This window comes from Procambarus clarkii, chromosome 80, assembly GCF_040958095.1.
Source record: "Procambarus clarkii isolate CNS0578487 chromosome 80, FALCON_Pclarkii_2.0, whole genome shotgun sequence".
Classification (NCBI taxonomy): Eukaryota; Metazoa; Arthropoda; class Malacostraca; order Decapoda; family Cambaridae; genus Procambarus; species Procambarus clarkii.
In genome coordinates this window covers 16,738,815-16,762,303 of record NC_091229.1, presented here as the reverse complement: position 1 = coordinate 16,762,303, position 23,489 = coordinate 16,738,815, and the positions used below count along the sequence as shown (strand labels likewise).

At 37.1% G+C, this 23,489-nt stretch overlaps 1 protein-coding gene and 1 long non-coding RNA gene across 2 annotated transcripts; both read left to right on the top strand.

Annotated features, from left to right (window-relative positions):
- Positions 1 to 16,330: 16,330 nt before the first annotated feature.
- On the top strand, positions 16,331 to 17,507 carry LOC138357862 (uncharacterized). The gene is made up of 2 exons (XR_011225170.1): positions 16,331 to 16,369; positions 17,083 to 17,507. It is a non-coding gene; the product is annotated as an uncharacterized lncRNA (long non-coding RNA).
- Positions 17,508 to 22,315: 4,808 nt separating this feature from the next.
- LOC138357861 (ctenidin-1-like) lies at positions 22,316 to 23,489 on the top strand. The gene is made up of 2 exons (XM_069315023.1): positions 22,316 to 22,349; positions 23,063 to 23,489. The coding sequence occupies exons 1-2, from the start codon at positions 22,338 to 22,340 to the stop codon at positions 23,399 to 23,401; spliced, it is 351 nt and encodes a 116-aa protein (XP_069171124.1). The 5' UTR covers positions 22,316 to 22,337; the 3' UTR covers positions 23,402 to 23,489.

Sequence of the window (23,489 nt, the reverse complement as noted above, 5' to 3'; positions counted from 1 at the left end):
AACAATAATTCATGAAAACTTAGCTTATTAGGCAAATCGGGCCTTGCATAGTAGGCCAAGAAGTGAGTTCTGGCTATTAGGTACGACATATATATATATATATATATATATATATATATATATATATATATATATATATATATATATATATATATATATATATATATGTCGTACCTAATAGCCAGAATGCACTTCTGGGCCTACTATGCAAGGCCCGATTTGCCTAATAAGCCAAGTTTTCCTGAATTATTATATTTTCTCTAATTTTTTTCTTATGAAATGATAAAGCTACCCATTTCATTATGTATGAGGTCAATTTTTTTTTATTGGAGTTAAAATTAACGTAGATATATGACCGAACCTAACCAACCCTACCTAACCTAACCTATCTCTGTAGGTTAGGTTCGGTTAGGTAGCCAAAAAAGTTAGGATAGGTTAGGTTAGGTAGGTTAGGTAGTCGAAAAACAGTTAATTCGTGAAAACTTGGCTTATTAGGCAAATTGGGCCTTGCATAGTAGGCTGAGAAGTGCGTTCTGGCTACTAGGTACGACATATATATGTATATATATATATATATATATATATATATATATATATATATATATATATATATGTCGTACCTAGTAGCCAGAACTCACTTCTCAGCCTACTATTCAAGGCCCGATTTGCCTAATAAGCCAAGTTTTCCTGAATTAATATATTTACTATAATTTTTTTCTTATGAAATGATAAAGCAACCCTTTTCTCTATGTATGAGGTCAATTTTTTTTATTGGAGTTAAAATTAACGTAGATATATGACCGAACCTAACCAACCCTGCCTAACCTAACCTAACCTATATTTATAGGTAAGGTTAGGTTAGGTAGCCAAAAAAAGCTAGGTTAGGTTAGGTTAGGTAGGTTAGGTAGACGAAAAAACATTAATTCATGAAAACTTGGCTTATTAGGCAAATCGGGCCTTGAATAGTAGGCTGAGAAGTGCGTTCTGGCTATTAGGTACGACATATATATATATATATATATATATATATATATATATATATATATATATATATATATATATGTCGTACCTAGTAGCCAGAACTCACTTCTCAGCCTACTATTCAAGGCCCGATTTGCCTAATAAGCCAAGTTTTCCTGAATTAATATATTTACTATAATTTTTTTCTTATGAAATGATAAAGCAACCCTTTTCTCTATGTATGAGGTCAATTTTTTTTATTGGAGTTAAAATTAACGTAGATATATGACCGAACCTAACCAACCCTACCTAACCTAACCTATATTTATAGGTAAGGTTAGGTTAGGTAGCCAAAAAAAGCTAGGTTAGGTTAGGTTAGGTAGGTTAGGTAGACGAAAAAACATTAATTCATGAAAACTTGGCTTATTAGGCAAATCGGGCCTTGAATAGTAGGCTGAGAAGTGCGTTCTGGCTATTAGGTACGACATATATATATATATATATATATATATATATATATATATATATATATATATATATATATATATATATATATATATATATATATATATATATATATATGTCGTACCTAATAGCCAGAACGTACTTCTCAGCCTACTATGCAATAATTGAAGCAATAATTCGGTTGGGCTGTGTAGTTTTGATTAATTCTAGGAAATCTGCTGATGAGTGTAGAGTATAGTTGCTGGGAGTGTATGGAGTTAATAGTTCGTTAAGTCTTTTTGCCAGGTGGTAGGTTGGATCTGGTATTTGGCTGATTATTGGACGTAGTGGGTTTCCTGGCTTATGTGTCTTTACATTGCCATAGGCATACCCTAAGCCATAGTCACCTTGGAGTTTGGTGAAATGAACGCTACCTCTTTTTGCGTTGATTGCAGTAATAGTTTTGTTCACTTTGCGTTTAAGGTCATCCTCAGGGTTCTTCGTGATTCGTTGAAATTTAGTGTCGTCACTGATGATGTCGCTAATTTTATTCATATATTCTTAAGTAGGGATCAACATAAATGCTGCTGTCTTGTCGGTTTTCTTATTGTTATACCTTTCCAGATTTTTTTTAGCTGTTGTGCTGCTTCTTTGAGTCGTGGGGATATGATTGTTGATGAGTATATTCCTCGTTTTTCCCCCTTCCGTCTATTTCCTTTACAAAACCCAAAATGTAAAGGAAGAATAACCCAGGTGTTGGTGAACAATGGATATAGCAACACAGAAATAAACACTACAATGAGACGACACCTGGATCGATGATACGATCCTGAACCATGAACAGAAACTAAAACACCTCCAATAAAATTATATTATAATTCCACCATGCATAGTGAACACAAAAAAGAAGAACGAATAATGAAGGAAATAATCCGTAAAGGAGTAAAAAGTATAAGTCCTAACCAAAACGTAAGCTTAATCATATTCAATAAAACAAAGACGACTACCGACCTTTTTATTAAAAACAGCCCGAAGCCGCGGAGAACCCTCTACAGCAGTCAAGCGTTGTATACATGTACACTTGCCCCCACGAAGGATGTAACCTTCAATCTAAGTACATAGGTATGACGTCGACCAAGCTGACGAGGCGTATGACTTGTCATCTTCAATCCGGTGCCCCTAAAATTCACATGAGACAAGCCCATGACATTACCTTAACAAGAGAAATGTAGAATAAAAACACTTCCATAATAGACAAAACCCCAGGATGTAAGAAGATTACAAATTCTTGAAGCAATCCATAAAAAAATCGAATAACCTTCCATAAATACCCAAATTACGGAATTATTCACTCTACCCACCATGAGAGTTAGAACTAGACCAAAACATGAAGATGCCAACATAGAAGACACTGCTCATCATACTAGGTTTACTACACCTGATTAATCTTTGTATGTGCTTCGTCACCCTATTTTCGTCTCTTCTTTTATGCCTTACCTTTTCCTTTATTCTTGTCCCATTTGTCTACTTGTCTGCACCTGACCCCTTACTGGTATAAATCTAACGCACCTTGAATTTTCTTATCCTCTAGTCCGGTCTGTACTGCTAATACATCTGGTGGAAGTTGATTGCTGGCTGCTCTCTCTGCAAACCTGGTTGCCAGTACTTCGGCTTCCTGTTGAGGATCCTTGGGGTGTGGAGCTTTAGGTGTTTTATTCCCTTTGGCCCGGTGAATTTGCTGCCACATCTCTCCAAGAGAGGTGTGTTCATTCAGGTGTGAACACCATTCCAGCCACTTTTGTTCTTTTATTTCTCTGGTCTCTCGATGTACATGTTCCTTGACCTCACAAAGTAAGATCCTGTTGCGGTCACTTGGCTGCTTTTTGTATAGCTTTCTTGTTCTATTGAGTCTATGGTTGAGTTCTTTGACACGTTCGCAATAGTACCAATGATCTTTATGGTGTTCGGTGGACTGTTTTTTCAGTGGGATTGAGTGGTTGGCTGCACTTTGAATCGCTTTGACAAATTCTTGTTCTTCCTGATTAATGTCTTCGGGAAGATCATAGTTTCTTTGCCACTCTGAAATGAGGTTTTGAAATCGGTCCCAGTTTGCTAAAGCAAAGTTCCAGGCTTCAGATGGAGGCGGAGGTGGGGTGGGTAGGTCTAACTGAAGATCAATTTGGACCCCATAGTGGTCGCTTGTGAGTGTGGGCTCAACTGACCATGTTGCTGCATCTCTTAGGGAGGCTGAAACGAAGGTTAGGTCTAATCTGCCTCCTTGGATGTGGGTAGGTTCATTCTTGTTTAGGATTTGTATTTCTGGAAGCTGGTCCAGTAGATGTGTAATGTGTATGCCGGCTTCATTTGTTTTGTTCGAGCCCAGTGCCAATCGATGATGGGCATTAAAATCTCCACAAATGATTGTGTTTGTTGTTGTCGCGTGTCCAAATAACACAGAGAGATCCATTTCGGCTTGTGGAGACCTGTACACATTGAACACTTCAAGTTTGTCGTGTCTTAGCTCAATGGTGACTCCCATTACCTCTGTCCCTGCTCCACAATTGGGTGGGCTGGTTATGGATTTGGAGATCAGGTCACATTTTACATAGATTGCACATCCCCTGGATTGCCCATTGATCCATGGAAGGAAGAAGCCTCGATAGCCTGAGATTTTAGGTTCTAATCCGGCTCGAAGCAAGCTCTCCTGTAGTATCAGGATGTCTAAGCCTTTGGTTGCTGCTATGCATTGCAAGTGTTGCAATTTAGTGCGCAGTCCTTGCGCATTCCATTGCAGGATCTTTAGACCTCTAGGTTCTTGGAATGTGCTGATAATTCCGTGGTATCCATGGAGTCTGATGAACACGCCATGGAAGTTGCAATTGGGGTATAGGTTCTTAGTGGACCTGAAATTGCCTCATCAATGTCGCTTTCCGACGAGCTGGACTCTATCTGCTTTTTATGGGGGTGCCTCCTGCCCTGCTGTCTTGACGGTGTGGATATTACATCTTCGAATTTGTTAAAAGAAAAGAAGAAAATAAAAAGTATTCAGAGGAGACCTTGTGGTTTCTCATTGAACACTAATATTATATATATATATATATATATATATATATATATATATATATATATCAGCCCGTCCTCCAAAAATGGGGTGGTAAATGTAAGGAGACAAATAAGTGCAATTATGTACTATTCATTGCAGTTAGGAATTGTACTTATTTTCACTTAGTATTAAATCGTACTGTCAAATATATTGTGAATATTTGAGTTTACTTAAAAAACTGAATAGAAAACCACAACCTCACCTAACCGTCTTAGTTTTTGAAAATAATAATTTTATTGCTTCATAATTACAATTAGTACTTAACCTATAGCTATATTGATATTAAAGTTTTATGAAGCTAATACAACAAAACTAAAATATATCAATAAATTGTAAAGTAACTCAGGATATTTTAAAATTTTGTATAAAATCTATATTGTTTAATGAACCTGAAAAAGAAATTCCTGGTATTTAAAACTTGTGTATTGCAACTTGAAATTGAAACTTCATCCTAAAATTCTGAGTGTCAACAGAAAACGAGAATTTAATCGGGGGAGGGAGTTGAGTAAATGTAACATCCCCGTAAGTGCAATTATGCACTGTTTATGACAGTAAGAAAGTGTACTTATTACACTTAGTATTAAGTCGTACTGTCAATTCGGAGGATGGGTTGCAATATATATATATATATTATATATTAATATACAATATACATCTTCAGAAGGATTGATCTCCAGATCAGTAGGTTGGATATATAGGCCGAAAATAAGTGAGATGAAGTACAATGTCATTAATGAGACTAAGGGATATTAATAAGTTATTAGTGAGATAAGTGTGTATCAGAGATCCTACTCATATCGCCCTTTAACTGATCAAATCAGTTAAAGGGCGATTTGAATAGGATCCTTTTGGTATGTTCAATATGCCCGAAAGGATAAGATTAATGATTCTATCTTGAGGTTATCTTGAGATGATTTCGGGGCTTAGCATATCCCTCGGCCCGGTCCTCAACCAGGTCTTCTTTTTGTTACACATCCCCAGGAAGCAGCCCGTACCAACTGGCTAACTCCCAGTTACCTATTTACTGCTAGGTGAACAGGAGCATCAAGGTGAAAGAACCTCTGCCCATTTGTTTCCGCCTCTGCTAGGATCGAATCCAGAACCTTAGGACTACGAATCCCGAGCGCTCAGCCGTCAGGTCCCCACCACCGTATCATTTCAATATTATGTTTTTCTTCATTGTCGAGGGAAGTTGAAAAATTAACTCTCCAAAGTTTATTTTCACACATTTACTTTTGGTCTAACGCCTAGGTATGCATTTCACAAGGTCATTCCTTACTTTCTCAAAGCCTAATTTACTGGATCCTAGTAAGGCAGATCCTAGTCAGTAATGACTTCTCAAATGGTTACGTTGAATACATCATTAACAGAAAGGTGACATGCCAGGCAACCTATGAAAATAGGTTGTTGTATGTTGAACAACCATAGACCTCTGATGTTCATACAGTGTTTTCTGATTGTGCCTATGGTATTGCTGCTCTTTATTGGTTTTGTTCTGAATTTTCTCCCATATCATTCACTCCAGTATGTTTGTGACTATGTCGACGCCATCTGTTGAGCGCTCCCGACCCCAATTCTTTTAGAAAATGAGGTGTGATGACAACGCCATCTGTTGAGCACACCCGACCCCATTTTCTGTTCCCCAGTGGAAGGCTGTGATCTTATTTGATCTCTGTGTAGTTTCTGTTTTATTAATTACATTTTTAGTCGGGAAAAGTGATACGGGTGGTATCTTGGTCGACAGGAATCAGTTCCCCCAGGGCAGATTTGACCTGAACTCAAGACGTGAATCGGCGTAGACAGTGACTTGTTTGTAAAACTTAGCGAAGCATTGGAAATTGGACCGACGTACCCCGGAATGGCCAAGTTGAGTTGCGAGATGGAAGTACTGTCTAACAGTTAAGACGTGTTATAAGTTAAGCCTGTGTGGAAGCCTGGCAATGTGTTGCTGGAGACACTCTGCCAGCGTGTTGCTAGAGAGTAGAAGTGGTGTTTTGGCACCGTGACGATACTGTGTAGGACTGGCTCATGATTTACCGAGAAAGGTGAATTCGCCGGCGTGAGGACGATAGAAGACAGACTCAGGGAGGGAACCTTGAGTGGTGAACGATAGAAGATAGAAGTGGCCTCGCTGGGAAAGAGGACTGCAGAAGTTTTCTAGTGTCCTGTGCGAAAGTGACACCCACAGTGTTATGTCATGTACATATGTGAATATATTGTTAAGAAGTATACTTGATTATGGTTCTGTTTAGTGTTGTTTTACCCCTTTCCCTTTAGATTGATTATTACCAGTTCGTGATAACTTACCTATGACTCGGGGTGGGATCGAGTAAGAAGAGACACTAAGGCCCTATGTACAGTTTGATAAATAAAGAACCCGGTTACCGGCTAAGTGAGGCCGTAACAATGTTGTTATTTTACTGTGTAGATTTGGGATATGGCCATCCAGTATTTTCCCGTGTATATATATTTTATAACTCTCTCATATCCTTTCTAAGCAGACCATTTGGAAAGCTTTGAGATGATCCCAATAATTTAGGTGCATTATCGTGTCTATGTATGCTGCATATGTTCCCTGTATTCTCTCTATTTCAGCAATCTCTCCCTCTCTGAAGGGGGAAGTGAGTATTGAGCTGCACTCAAGACGGGACAGCACAAGTGATTTGAATAGTACAACCATTGTGATGGGACCCCTGGATTTGGACGTTGTAATCCATTCTATCATTTTTTTTTTTGGCTGACGCAATATTTCCTTGGTTATACTCCCTAAACGTTAGGGCGTCATACATCATTATTCGCAGGTCCTTTACATGATGCTTTCCTACTTTGGGCACATTTTATTGTGTTTTGTGCCCTGTATTTTGTTTAAGGTTTTTACCGTACCTGAGTACCTGGAATTTATCACTGTTAAACATCATGTTATTTTCTGCTGCCCAGTCGAAAACGTAATGAATATCTGCTAGTAGTTTTTCAATGTCTTCAGCAGAGGTAATTTTCATGCTGATTTTTGTGTCATCTGCAAAGGATGACACGAAGCTGTGACTTGTATTTTTGTCTATATCTGATATTAGAATAAGGAAAAGCAGTGGTGTAAGGACTGTACCCTGAGGTACAGAGCTTTTAACTGCGTTTCGATTCGATTTTATTTGGTTGACTGTTACTCTTTATGTTCTGTTGGACAGAATATTGAAAATCCACCGTCCTACTTTACCTGTTATTCCCAATGACTTCATTTTGTGTGCTATCATTCCATGGTGTCATTTATAAAATGCCTTTGCGAAGTCCATGTATACCACATCGGCATTTTGTTTTTCTTCTAATTTGTGGTTAGATGGATGTTCCTACGTGAATGTTCTTCTGTCAGCGTACCTATAGTCTCACCTAACATGAGAATTGAGATGATCCTGGAAACTCCTGACCTTCATCCAGTGATAACTGAAGTTGTTCTGGAAGACAATTAAGAAGAGCCTAAGATTGTCCTTGGGCAATCCAGAAACAAATCCATTGCGACACCCCAAGTGACTATCGAGGAATTCCTGGAAGCACCTTGTTCTTAATCCTTCGTATCTCTTGAGGTTATACTGGAAAGTGAGTGAAATTTCCAGATTTCCAGTTTGCCTTCCTGGCTCAACAAATTATAATAGACTTGTGCACGCACGGTAACCTCCAAACATTTCCTTCTTTAGCTGTTAAGCCAATTTTTACGTAAAACTTTAAGTTACTGAAGCTTCAACAGCGTCTATCAACCCAGTTTTAAGGTAAGACTTTAAGTTGCTCAAGCTTAAATGGTGAATGTCATGCCAGTTTCAAGGTGACACTGTATGTTACAGAAATTAATTCGGCGTCCATCAAGCAGGGTTTAAGGTAAAACTTCAAATTACAGAAGCTTAAATGGCGTCTGTCAAGCCAGCATTAAGGTAAGACAAACTTGGAGAAGATTGAAAGGTGTCTGTAAAGCTTGTCTTAGTGAAACTTAAAGTTTGAAAAGCTTAAACTGCGTTTTAAAGTCAGCCTCATGGTAAGACATAAAATCAGAGGGCAAAACCGGCAGTAAACATGGGTAGATAAAGGCAAATCTACCTAGAGACTTCCCTTATCTGTTAATCTTGCAAGTTATTTGAAGCCCTTCAGAAACCTCTCCGAGTGGACACAATATCCAAGAGTGGCGTCATTTCGACGCCTAACCTACGTCTTCAACTTTGATGACTTTGATTCGGCGTTATAATGGCAAAGATCTCGGGTATTGTGCCCACTGTATTAATAATAAAACTGAAGGTATTAAAACAGTTAAGCATTTAATCCACATACATGTAAGTGACGAAGAACCGGTCCGCAGTGGTCCCTAGTAACGTCGAGGCAATGAAGAGTGGTCTAGTTGGCTTCGTTGTCTATTTACAATAGGAGGTTCTGGATGCCCTGAACTGGAGCTCAACCAGGATTTAGTAGAGTTCCGAGTTTGTCGCCTTTAGTCCTATCGTGGGCCGGGTGGAATAAGGCAGGTGTCTGGGATTCACCAGAACGCTGGTTCACGTCACCCCCATTGTCTCAAAATCATTTTGTCATTGATATGTTACGCTTCTGTGATTTCTTTGTGAAATATATATATATATATATATATATATATATATATATATATATATATATATATATATATATATATATATATATATATATATATATATAACTACTATAGTAGCCTAGTAGCTACAACTCACTTCTCGGTCTACTATGAAGGCCCGATTTGCCTAATAGGCCGAGTGATATTCTTTATTTTCAATAAATTGTTTCCTATTGGTTTATTTTAAATATTACAATTATATTATATTAAGACCATAAATTATTTATTTAGTTATGTAAGTTTAGGTTAGGTTAAGATAGGTTAGGTTAGGTTAGGTTGGGTTGGTTAGGTGGTTCGGTCATATATCTACGTTAGTTTTAACTCAAATTTTTAAAAAATTAGCTCATATATAATGAAATGAATAGCTCCATCATTTCATAAGAAAAAAAATGAGGATAATATTGAAATTCTGGAAAACTTGGCTTATTAGGCATATCGGGCCTTGCATAGTAGGCCAAACATTGCGTTCTGGCTACTAGGTACAACATATATATATATATTTATATTTATTATATATATATATATATATATATATATATATATATATATATATGTCGTACCTAGTAGCCAGAACGCACTTCTCAGCCTACTATGCAAGGCCCGATTTGCCTAATAAGCCAAGTTTTCCTGAATTAATATATTTTCTCTAATTTTTTTCTTATGAAATGATAATGCTACTCATTTCATTATGTATGAGGTCAATTTGTTTTTATTGGAGTTAAAATTAACGTAGATATATGACCGAACCTAACCAACCCTACCTAACCTATCTTTATAGGTTAGGTTAGGTTAGGTAGCCGAAAAAGTTAGGTTAGGTTAGGTAGGTTAGGTAGTCGAAAAACAATTAATTCATGAAAACTTGGCTTATTAGGCAAATCGGGCCTTGCATAGTAGGCTGAGAAGTGCATTCTGGCTACTAGGTACGACATTATATATATATATATATATATATATATATATATATATATATATATATATATATATATATATTTATGATCGATGTTCCCTTCGGGAATCTTAATTTTAAGATGAATAGGAAAACCAGGGATATACTGAACATCTTGTTTCAGATTCTTTACTTTAAAATGCATAACGTTTCGAATACTTCTCGTATTCATCATCAGATCTAAGAGAAAAAACAGAAGTCACAATCAAATGACTGGTAAACAAAGAACTCATACTGAATATAATTGCCTATCAAAGAAAGGAAAATGCTTAAAAAACAAAACACTTAAGCGCACTTAAAGTGATCAATACAAATAAAACTTATTAACTCACATATATTAAAGCTAATTTAAAAACCCATTAAACTACAAGATGAATTTTATAACTACTAAAACAAACCATTCAATTAAACTTACGTGAAGTGATCAGAAGTGAAACTTGATACCTAGCACATAGATACTCAACACTATAACAAATATTTATATAATGACTACAAATCTACAAAAAAATGTATGTAAAATACAAACAGAATAAACGACAATTATAAAGTATTAACCAAAATCTTATAAAAAACTCAAATATTAAATAAAATTAAATACCAAAAAATGTATTATATATCCTAAATAAAAGATTATATTAATGTACAATGTCAAGACTTGAAATAAGTAAGAAAGGGCAAAGACATGGTAAACTAAACAAAATTATAATAAAATTAAACTACCAAAATGAACTATAAATTAAATTACAGGGCCTACTGTGCACTATACAGTGTACAATTGAACAGCTGAAAGGCTGCTATTCAACAGAGGCCGCAGCTCCTTTATATATAAGGATTCCATTACTCTCAAATCTGACTTGTCATTCATACAAGTGTCCAGAATTTTAAAATCAGATTCCAGCAGAGAATGATCAAACTCATAACAATGGTTTCTAATCTCCGAAAATGCTGGTTTAGACAATGGTAATCCAGTCCTAAAAGATAATCCCCGGTGCTCAAGTATCCTAATCTTAAAGTTCCGAATGGAACTCCCGATATATCCAGCATTACAGCTGGAACAATTATACATATATACGACATTTGTAATTTGATTTATAGTTCATTTTGGTAGTTTAATTTTATTATAATTTTGTTTAGTTTACCATGTCTTTGCCCTTTCTTACTTATTTCAAGTCTTGACATTGTACATTAATATAATCTTTTATTTAAGATATATAATACATTTTTTGGTATTTATTTTTACCAAAATATATTTTCTCTAATTTTTTTCTTACGAAATGATAAAGTTACCCATTTCATTATGTATGAGGTCAATTTTTTTATAGGAGTTAAAATTAACGTAGATATATGACCGAACCTAACCAACCCTACCTAACCTAACCTAACCTATCTTTATAGGTTTGGTTAGGTTAGGTAGCCGAAAAAGTTAGGTTAGGTTAGGTTAGGTAGGTTAGGTAGTCGAAAAAACATAAATTCATGAAAACTTAGCTTATTAGGCAATTCGGGCCTTGCATAGTAGGCTGAGAAGTGCGTTCTGGCTACTAGGTACGACATATATATATATAACAAGGTGCTGTCAAATGAACTCGACCCGCTCAACACGGAAAACCATTACAATTCAAAAAAACTTTAATACTCTTTATGAGTCACGAAGCAACGTTTCTTTCCACTCGAGTGCCTCGCCGGCCTGAACGAGGTTGTCTGCAGTGAGAAATTACACGTTTAGCAGACGATTGGACCAAATTATACCTTCCTGTGTATCTCGGTCTTCCTCACAATTTCTCTGTTGTAGCCGTCGTCAAGGCGGTGGAAGCCGGAGTTAGAAGTCGTCGTCATGGAGACAGAAGCTTTATCTTTCACTATCATTTTGTCCGAGATTATCTTTCAATAGCATCGATGTCAGAGAAGCCCTGAGGAGGACGTTTCCTATAGGGTTAATTGCAGCCTTTATTAGGTCCTTAACTGAAGATGCAGTTCAGTACATTTGGCGGGACCCTAACCCAAGCTGCAGCCATGGCGGAGCCCTAACCCAAGCTGATGCGGTTTCACTATGACAGCTTTTCCTCAAAATGACTGTTATCACAGCAGCCTTGGTAGGGAGTTGCTACAAGTAGTGTGGGACGCGCCCATATTGAGAGGTGAACAGACCTCGTGGGCATGGCCAGCCACGCGATCACTGGTATATCTTTATAAGTCAGACAAGAGGAAATCTGCGACATCGTCAAGTGCAGAAAGAAGCACGTGTGTGATGTTCTGTTGTCTCAACTATATGAAAGCGCCTCCTGATCCATTAAGCAAAGACGTTCTACTTCTCTGGTTTATGAACGATTGATGGTTCTGGTGTCGCTGATCAGGGGGTCGAAGTGGTCGCTTGACGCTCAGGGTGAATGTTTATCCTTAAGTGTCAGAGACCGAAACACAAGGCAGTAGCCACCCGAAATTTTCTCGCGTCAAATTAACAAAAAATAACCAACGTTACCAACAGTACATTGGTTTATATTTTATTTCGGTTTATTTTCTTCCACAGACATGGTCTAAGAAATACAGAAAGACCTAAGAAAGTGTAGTCCTTCGTGTAGCATTTTGATGAGTATCGTGGTGAGTATTGTGATGAGTACCTTGAGGAGACGTTTATGATTAGAACTAATAAAGCAGGAGGTGGGCAATGCTATGTTTTAGATACTAGAGTAAGTCTGTGATACCGACATATCAGTCAGCCTTCACAAAACTCAAGTGTCGAATGGGGCCATGTGTCAACTCTGTGAAAGGGAATACATGAATTCCCATGACCATTATATTGCAGAATACCCCGTACTGACTACTGACTAACGTCCCCGATGGTTCAAGTGGTTGGGCACTGTTTCGTCCCTACGTCCTACACCAGCTCCTTGTTGTTACATTCATCCACGTGTTGTACGGGTGTTCCGGTTGAGTACTTTCTCTTGGTAAATTACCCTACCTTCCGATCCCTTGGGTTGAGATATGTTGAACTCTGTAAATGTCTGACTTCCGAAATACTTGAACATATACTGGACTTGCACGCAAGAATCATTAGGTATTGCAAGAATTAAGTAATATATGTGATTCATGTCGAATTTTGGCTTGTAAGAGGTTTTTATTCTGTGGTTCAATTCTCTAGAAATCGCTATGTAATGTAACAGCTCTGTCCATGTAGGACAAACGACAAAATATATATATACATACTGGCTAGAATTGCAATTTGCAGTTGTAAAAACCCTGAAATCACAGTCTGTGGTTGAGTGCACAAGAACCACTGCATCGCATGTAGATCTGATCTCTAACCCTGTCCATGGAGGACAGAATAAAATGTATTTATGTTGGCTGCTGCAAAAGCAGAGTTGTGCCGGCGGGAGGGGCGGGGTCCTGCCTGGCCACGGTCAGGGGGAACTGAGAAGTTATCATGCAAGACTAGAGCCTGTGAGTCATCTCAGTAGCGCACACTCACATGCGTGAGGTAGGTCGCTTTCAACGCTACACCGGTAATAGACACGGCCCTGAAATGCTCTCTCCCCATGGTCATGGGGGATAAAATAAAAATTGCCTCAGGTCCTGCCACACACGGGTGAGATGCCCTAAAGGTTGGCCTTGGCACCCCTGGGCTCCAGGTCCACATCTGGGACCAGAATTTGGTGCAAACGGAAACAAACTTCACAATTATCGTTGAATGGAGTGACTGATGAGCTCCGAGGTCCGCTAGCAACCTTCACTGATATTCGCTACGATGCATTCATTCAATTGCCCTTTTGGAAACTCAGCCGTCCAGAATGTGTTATGTTATTTCACCTCGTGGTTTCCCATAGTCTGGAGGACATAAATCAACAGTTGTTAAACTCTCTGGTACTAATTTACTTTAGGGTAAGTAAAGGCATCAGGTGAAATTAAACGTTGTTCAAATGTTTCTGTCCCGCCGCGAGAATATACCCGGTATCTATCCGGCTGTGACCTAATAGCACTTGCCTGTGCCCCACAGCACTGTTTTGCCGGGGTAGGCCCTTCCTCCTGGTCATTGTAACCGGCTTCGTTACTTTTGCGTCATTTGTTTGTGTATACTATTTTGTGTGCGTATTATACAATTGGTTCCTGCAGGATTGAGGTGTCAGCTCTTAGATCCCGCCTTTCTCACCGTCAGTTGCGTAATGTGCTGTCTTCCAACCTATTTTTCCTTGATCCTGTCTACAGCCCGTAGCAGCTGTCTAACTCCCAGATCTCCATTTACTGCTAGGTGAATAAATTCACCAGGTGAAAGAAACTCATCCCATTTGTTTCTGCCTCTGCCGGGGATGGATACAAGGCCGTTAGGAATACGACCCCAGAGCGCTGTCCTCTTGACCACAAGGACCTGTATGTGTACTTACCTAATTGTACTCAAGTAACTGTGCTTGTAGGGGCGTTGAGCTTGAATTATTCAGCCCTGCCTATCAGTCTTTAACCGACAGGTATAGAGGTTCCGAAACCTATGTGATATCTATATGTGATACGACGGAAGTACGAAAGTACTTAAGGAAATTATCAGTGGTTTATTTACTTAGATTCATTTTTGATAGATCAATTAAAGGGCGACTTGAATAGGATCATTGATACACATTTGTCTCACTAATTCATTGTAAATATTTACTATCTTATGCAATTATTATCCATGTGTGGGCCTATTGGTGGGTATAAATAGGAGCTGCTTCGTATGGGCCTATAGGCCTTTTGCATTTCTTATGCGGCTCTTATTTGTATCCACCAAATTACCATTCATTTTTCATTGCACCTCACCTCCCTCACCTGCCTATATATGTCCAGTACTAGGCTTGTAAATTATTCCTTCTGAAGATGAAATAATAAACGAAAGTAGTTAAGGAAATTCCTGTTTCAATTCTTCCTCCGGGGTCTGACATTGTCACATCTTTCATGAGGTGTTAATTTTCGTGATTTACACACACACACATACCAGATATATGTGAATACATACACATATATATATATATATATATATATATATATATATATATATATATATATATATATATATATATATATATATATATATATAAATATATATATATATATATATATATATATATATATATATATATATATATATATATATATATATATATATATATATGCGAACAAGCCTGAATGGTCCCCAGGACAAGGCCGTGATGGTCAAGTGGATTAAGGCGTCTTGTACATACCAGTTGCGTTGCACCTGGGAGTATGGGTTCGAGTCACTTCTGGGGTGTGAGTTTTCAGTTATATATATATATATATATATATATATATATATATATATATATATATATATATATATATATATATATATATCTTAGTTTATAAGAACGACAATGCAGGAGAGAATTCATACTCATACAAGTTAATAATGTTTAATGGTATGATCAATTTTTACACTCACGTCTGACTGATTCTAAAGAATATGTATGCAGTATATTTATTTCATATTGACAATACTGACTTACCAGCCAAACAAAGTAATTCAGTGTTAGGCTTGAATATTTATGAACACAGTAAATGTGTGTTTAATAAATATTTCTAATGCTGACATAATGATTCAAAATATAACTGTAAACATCAGTGACATAAATAAGTAGATCGTAGCCATGTATAAAACGACGGGGGAATTAAAAACGAATGAGACGTAAATTCAACAGTCAATAGGTAAAATATCAGGATAATTATATCTAAACAAATATATTGACAATTAGATTAATGTTTGGGATGGCGACATACTCCATCTTGTCGGTATAGTAAATGGGGTGAATATGAAAACTGTACAATCCCTGAATTAGTTTCAATTGTTTCATTGGGTGATTGACACTCTTGTGGTTGATGGGACGAGTGTAATCGATCAAGCACGCCTGCGATTGATGACACACCTATTATTGACTGACACAACAACGATTGATCACAAACTTTTGATTGACCAATACAATTATGAGTTAACATCACACATGTGATTGATCAATAAGCTTATGACTGATTACCTGATCCGTGACTTTCATATATACTAGTTGGTTACACGTTTTAATATATAACATAACTTTATTCTTCCGTACTTTTTTATTTGAATTGGTAAACAGATTAATATCGATGCAATATTTGTCCTATGTTTTATTATAACATAAACACCAGGAAACTTACGCAAGAAGAGAGCAACAAGTCATTCATGTCCTTGAGAAGTCGTCTAATCTCTGTCTCGCGAGAGGTATATAAGGCCGCGCTGCCTCCAACTCCACACAGTACTCCAAGACACACCATAGATATGAAGACCCTGGTGAGTTACATTTGACTCAACATTTAAACTACAACTCGTACTTTATTTAACTGATAGTACGCAAGTTGAGAGTATATTCTTTGTTTCTTAGCTAATTCATAGAAGGAAACATTATTTATAAAAGTTGTATATTTTATAAATAATTTCGAACACTTTCTCTTTAGAGTATTTTCATACATTATGTACTAAAAATTATTCCGCATGTTCAATTTTTTTTAAACTTTCTAAATATTTGCCTATACAAGTGAATTAACTATCTGTTATAGCTCCCTGCTGCTTGAGATAAGTGTTCAAATGGAATAGAGTTCAAAACCTCAAGTTCTGAAAAATTACCTTGTTTCCTGTTTGCAGATTAAGTTGAATGATATCTTAGATTTCAAGAATTATATCCTCAACATTGCTTAAAATGTTGTTTTCCTAATTCAAACATTTCACAGTACTATACCACAAATTTGTTGTCAATGCGTGAACCCACACATCTTGATATTTCAACCCATCCTCCTGTTTAGAAAGAAGTTTTTGCAACTAGGTGCACCATAGTACAAAGATTGACGTAATCTGCTATTTGATAAGAATTTTATACTATTCACTTTATAAAGTCCAAACCAAAATCTAAAAAAAAACATAAGTAAATATTCCTATGTATGATAAATCTTCTGTTATATTATCATATGAAAACTCCAGAGAATTTCATCCTTGTGTTCATTCACCAGATCGTTGTAGCATTCCTGGCTGCCATGTGCTTGGTGGCCACAAACGCTGAGCCTTCCCCAGATGCCGAACCCGGTCACTTCAGGGGAGGTTTCGGAGGATTTCGAGGAGGCATCGGTGGGGGCTCCCATGGAAGTGGCTTCGGGGGAGGATATGGAGGATATCGTGGAAGGAGGAGTGCCGAAGCCAACCCTGAGCCCGTTGCAGACCCTGAAGCCGATCCCGGTTACCTAGGTAGTAGAGGCTTCGGCGGTGGTAGAGGTTTCGGCGGTGGCAGAGGTTTCAGTGGTAGCTTCGGAGGAGGACGTGGGGGATTTGGAGGAAATAGATATTACGGCTAATTTCCGGCTATCTAATCTGCCATGGTTCTTATGACTGCAGTTAATATCTAAATTGAAAAATACTAAATATATATATCAGTATATAAGATGAACTTCCTTATCCCTTAATCAAATTAATATGGCTTGAAGAAATTTCCCGTACCTAACATTTTTATTACAGTAATATTGTGGTCTATTTAAACCATCATTTTTAGTACACACACAAGAGAGATTCCAAAGTTGATATGACAGTGCTCCGTGACCAACATTAGTGAATTAAGTGTTGAGCCGGGAAAAAATAGCTGAAACTCAACACTCGCAAGCACAGATTGGTGAGTCCGCAGACACAGGACAGAGCTGACATCGCTCATTCATTGTACTAAGAGCGAAGGTTCAATTCCCTGGCGAGGCAAAAGCAAATTGAAACTGTTTCTTTCACTGGAAATCACTGTTTACTTATAAGTGAAGAGGTACCTGGGAATTAAACAGCTGCTGCGGGCTGCATCCTGGAGATGTACTCACCTATATGTGCTTCCGGGGGTTGAGCTCTGGCTCTTTGGTCCCGCCTCTCAACTATCAATCAACTGGTGTACAGGTTCCTGAGCCTATTGGGCTCTATCATATCTACACATGAAACTTTGTATGGAGTGAGCCTCCACCACATCAGTGTCTAATGCATTCCATTTGTCAACTACTCTGACACTAAAAAAAATCTTTCTAATATCTCTGTGGCTCATTTGGGCATTCAGTTTGCACCTGTGTCCCCTAGTGCGTGTGCCTCTTGTGTTAAATAGCCCGTCTTTATCTAACCGGTCAATTCCTCTGAGAATCTTGTACATGCTAATCATATCCCCTCTAACTCTTCTGTCTTCTTGCGACGTAAGGTTTAATTCCCTTAGTCTCTCCTCGTAGCTCATACCTCTCAGTTTGCGTACTAGTTTGGTGGCAAACCTTTGAACTTTTTCCAGTTTGATCTTATGCTTGACTAGATATGGACTCCATGCTGGGGCTGTGTACTCCAGGATTGGTCTGAAATAGGTGGTATAAAAAGTTCTGAATGATTCCTTGCTCAAGTCTCTAAATGTCGTTCTTATCTTAGCCAACCTGGCATATGCTGCTGATGTTATCCTCTTGATATGGGCTTCAGGGGACAGGTCTGGCGTGATATCAACCCCCAGGTCTTTCTCTCTCTCTGACTCGTGTAGAATTTCATCTCCCAAATGATACCTTGTAACTGGCCTCCTTCTCCCTACACTTATCTTCATTACTTTACATTTGCTAGGGATAAACTCTAACAACCATTTGTTCGACCATTCCTTTAGTTTGTCTAGGTCTTCTTGAAGCCTCAAGCAGTCCTCCTCTGTCTTAATCCTTCTCATAATTTTGGCATCGTCAGCAAACATTGAGAGAAATGAGTCTATACCCTCTTGGAGATCATTTACGTATGTCAAAAACAGGATAGGACCGAGTACAGAGCCCTGTGGGACTCCACTGGTGACTTCACGCCAATCTGAGGTCGCACCCCTCACTGTAACTCTTTGCTTCTTATTGCTTAGGTATTTCCTTATCCACTGGAGCACCTTACCAGTTACTACTGCCTGTCTCTCCAGCTTATGTACCAGCCTCTTATGGGGGGACTGTATCAAAGGCTTTCCGACAGTCCAAAAAAATGCAGTCTGCCCAGCCTTCTCTTTCTTGCTTAATCTTTGTCACCTAGTCGTAGAATTCTATTAAGCCAGTGTGTTACATAATAGCGTGCGTGTGTGTGTGTGTGTGTACTCACTTCATCTATTTGTGCTTGCGAAAATTGTGCTCTGGCTCTTTTCTTCGTGTGTGTGTGTGTGTGTGTGTGTGTGTGTGTGTGTGTGTGTGTGTGTGTGTGTGTGTGTGTGTGTGTGTGTGTGTGTGTGTGTGTGTGTGTGTGTGTGTGTGTGTGTGTGTGTGTGTGTGTGTGTGTGTGTGTGTGTGTGTGTAACCCTTTCCACTACCGCCCACAAGATGGGTATGGGGTGCATAATAAATGAACTAAACTAACTCATTCATATGTTACACTTCTGTGATTTCTTTGTGAAATATATATATATATGTCGTCCCTAGTAGCTACAACTCACTTCTCGGCCTACTATGCAAGGCCCGATTTGCCTAATAGGCCGAGTGATTTTCTTTATTTTCAATAAATTGTTTCCTATTGGTATATTTTAAATACTACAATTATATTCTATTAAGAACATAAATTATTTATTTAGTTATGTTAGTTTAGGTTAGGTTAAGATAGGTTAGGTTAGGTTAGGTAGGGTTGGTTAGGTTCGGTCATATAACTACGTTAGTTTGAACTCAAATTTAAAAAAAAATAGCTCATATATAACGAAATTAATAGCTTCATCATTTCATAAGAAAAAAAATAGGGAAAATATTGAAATTCTGGAAAACTTGGCTTATTAGGCATATCGGGCCTTGCATAGTAGGCCAAACATTGCGTTCTGGCTACTAGGTACAACATATATATATATATATATATATATATATATATATATATATATATATATATATATATATATATATATATATATATATATAAATGAACTAAACTAACTCATTCATATGTTACACTTCTGTGATTTCTTTGTGAAATATATATATATATGTCGTCCCTAGTAGCTACAACTCACTTCTCGGCCTACTATGCAAGGCCCGATTTGCCTAACTTGCCGATTATATATATATATATATATATATATATATATATATATATATATATATATATATATATATGTTGTACCTAGTAGCCAGAACGTCGTACTCGGCCTGCTATGCAAGGCCCGATTTGCCTAACAAGCTAAGTTTTCCTTAATTTATATATTTTTCAATATTAGTTCTTATGAAATTTTAAGGCTATCTATTTCAATAAATATGAGTTAATTTTTGCTTCACTGTATCTAAGAGCTCCTCGGGTTGTGAGTCCAGAATTCTAAGCTGAAGAGTTTAAGAATATTGATTCTATTGGTCTCAAGCTTTGTTATCCACTGAGTTTTTTGGAAGTTTGCCGTAGCAAAGCACGTCGTACATATTATAATCATTTATGCAGTGAAAAAATTATTTCCCTGGGTTTGAAAATATGGTCAAGGCAATGAAACTTTTTCGTATACATGTATTGTTCTGCTACGAAAATACTGTTGGAAAACTATTAGTTAGAAACAGCCCTCGTAGTGATAATTGTGTCCTTTATAAAATACCTTGTAAAGACTGTAATAGGTTCTATGTTGGACAAACATCCAAAATTTTGAAATTTAGAATTTCCCGACATAAAAACTTAGTAAGACATGGCCAATTGTTTAATGCTTTGTGTGTTCATTTGTCAGTAAATGCTCACCAAATTGATTGGGAGATGGCTTCTTCAGGAACAAATTGTAAGCTCACCTATAACAGGAACATAATTGAATCTGTTTTAATACAGATTACAAAAGAATGTAACTTCAACATTATCAGTGGTTTATATAACTTAGATTCATTTTTGATATATCAATTAAAGGGCGACTTGAATAGGATCATTGAGACACAATTGTCTCACTAATTCATTGTAAATATTTACTATCTTATGCAATTATTATCCATGTGTCGGCCTATTGGTGGGTATAAATAGGAACTGCCTCGTATGGGCCTATAGGCCTTTTGCATTTCTTATGCGGCTCTTATTTGTATCCACCTAATTCCCATTCATTTTTCATTGCACCTCACCTCTCTCACCTGCCTATATAAGTCCAGTACTAGGCTTGTAAATTATTCCTTCTGAAGATGTAATAATAAACGAAAGTAGTTAAGGAAATTCCTGTTTCAATTCTTCCTCCGGGGACTGACATTGTCACATCTTTCATGAGGTGTATATATACATATATATATATATATATATATATATATATATATATATATATATATATATATATATATATATATATATATATATATATATATATATATATATATATATCTTAGTTTATAAGAACGACAATGCAGGAGAGAATTCATACTCATACAAGTTAATAATGTTTAATGGTATGATCAATTTTTACACTCACGTCTGACTGATTCTAAAGAATATGTATGCAGTATATTTATTTCATATTGAAAATACTGACTTACCAGCCAAACAAAGTAATTCAGTGTTAGGCTTGAATATTTATGAACACAGTAAATGTGTGTTTAATAAATATTCCTAATGCTGACATAATGATTCAAAATATAACTGTAAACATCAGTGACATAAATAAGTAGATCGTAGCCATGTATAAAACGACGGAATTAAAAACGAATGAGACGTAAATTCAACAGTCAATAGGTAAAATATCAGGATAGTTATATCTAAACAAATATATTGACAATTAGATTAATGTTTGGGATGGCGACATACTCCATCTTGTCGGTGTAGTAAATGGAGTGAATATGAAAATTGTACAATTCCTGAATTAGTTTCAATTGTTTCATTGGGTGATTGACACTCTTGTGGTTGATGGGACGAGTGTAATCGATCAAGCACGCCTGCGTTTGATGACACACCTATTATTGACTGACACAACAACGATTGATCACAAACTTTTGATTGACCAATACAATTATGAGTTAACATCCCACATGTGATTGATCAATAAGCTTATGACTGATTAACTGATCCGTGACTTACATATATACTAGTTGGTTACACGTTTTAAAATATAACATAACTTTATTCTTCCGTACTTTTTTATTTGAATTGTTAAACAGATTAATATCGATGCAATATTTGTCCTATGTTTTAATATAACATAAACACCAGGAAACTTACGCAAGAAGAGAGCAACAAGTCATTCATGTCCTTGAAAAGTCGTCTAATCCCTGTCTCGCGAGAGGTATATAAGGCCGCGCTGCCTCCAACTCCACACAGTCCTCCAAGACACACCATAGATATGAAGACCCTGGTGAGTTACATTTGACTCAACATTTAAACTAAAACTCGTACTTTATTTAACTGATAGTACGCAAGTTGAGAGTATATTCTTCGTTTCTTAGCTAATTCATAGAAGGAAACATTATTTATAAAAGTTGTATATTTTATAAATAATTTCGAACACTTTCTCTTTAGAGTATTTTCATACATTATGTACTAAAAATTATTCCGCATGTTCAATTTTTTTTTAAACTTTCTAAATATTTGCCTATACAAGTGAATTAACTATCTGTTTTAGCTCCCTGCTGCTTGAGATAAGTGTTCAAATGGAATAGAGTTCAAAACTTCAAGTTCTGAAAAATTACCTTGTTTCCTGTTTGCAGATTAAGTTGAATGATATCTTAGATTTCAAGAATTATATCCTCAACATTGCTTAAAATGTTGTTTTCCTAATTCAAACATTTCACAGTACTATACCACAAATTTGTTGTCAATGCGTGAACCCACACATCTTGATATTTCAACCCATCCTCCTGTTTAAAAAGAAGTTTTTGCAACTAGGTGCACCATAGTACAAAGATTGACGTAATCTGCTATTTGATAAGAATTTTATACTATTCACTTTATAAAGTCTAAACCAAAATCTAAAAAAAACATAAGTAAATATTCCTATGTATGATAAATCTTCTGTTATATTATCATATGAAAACTCCAGAGAATTTCATCCTTGTGTTCATTCACCAGATCGTTGTAGCATTCCTGGCTGCCATGTGCTTGGTGGCCACAAACGCTGAGCCTTCCCCAGATGCCGAACCCGGTCACTTCAGGGGAGGTTTCGGAGGATTTCGAGGAGGCATCGGTGGGGGCTCCCATGGAAGTGGCTTCGGGGGAGGATATGGAGGATATCGTGGAAGGAGGAGTGCCGAAGCCAACCCTGAGCCCGTTGCAGACCCTGAAGCCGATCCCGGTTACCTAGGTAGTAGAGGCTTCGGCGGTGGTAGAGGTTTCGGCGGTGGCAGAGGTTTCAGTGGTGGCTTCGGAGGAGGACGTGGGGGATTTGGAGGAAATAGATATTACGGCTAATTTCCGGCTATCTAATCTGCCATGGTTCTTATGACTGCAGTTAATATCTAAATTGAAAAATACTAAATATATATATATCAGTATATAA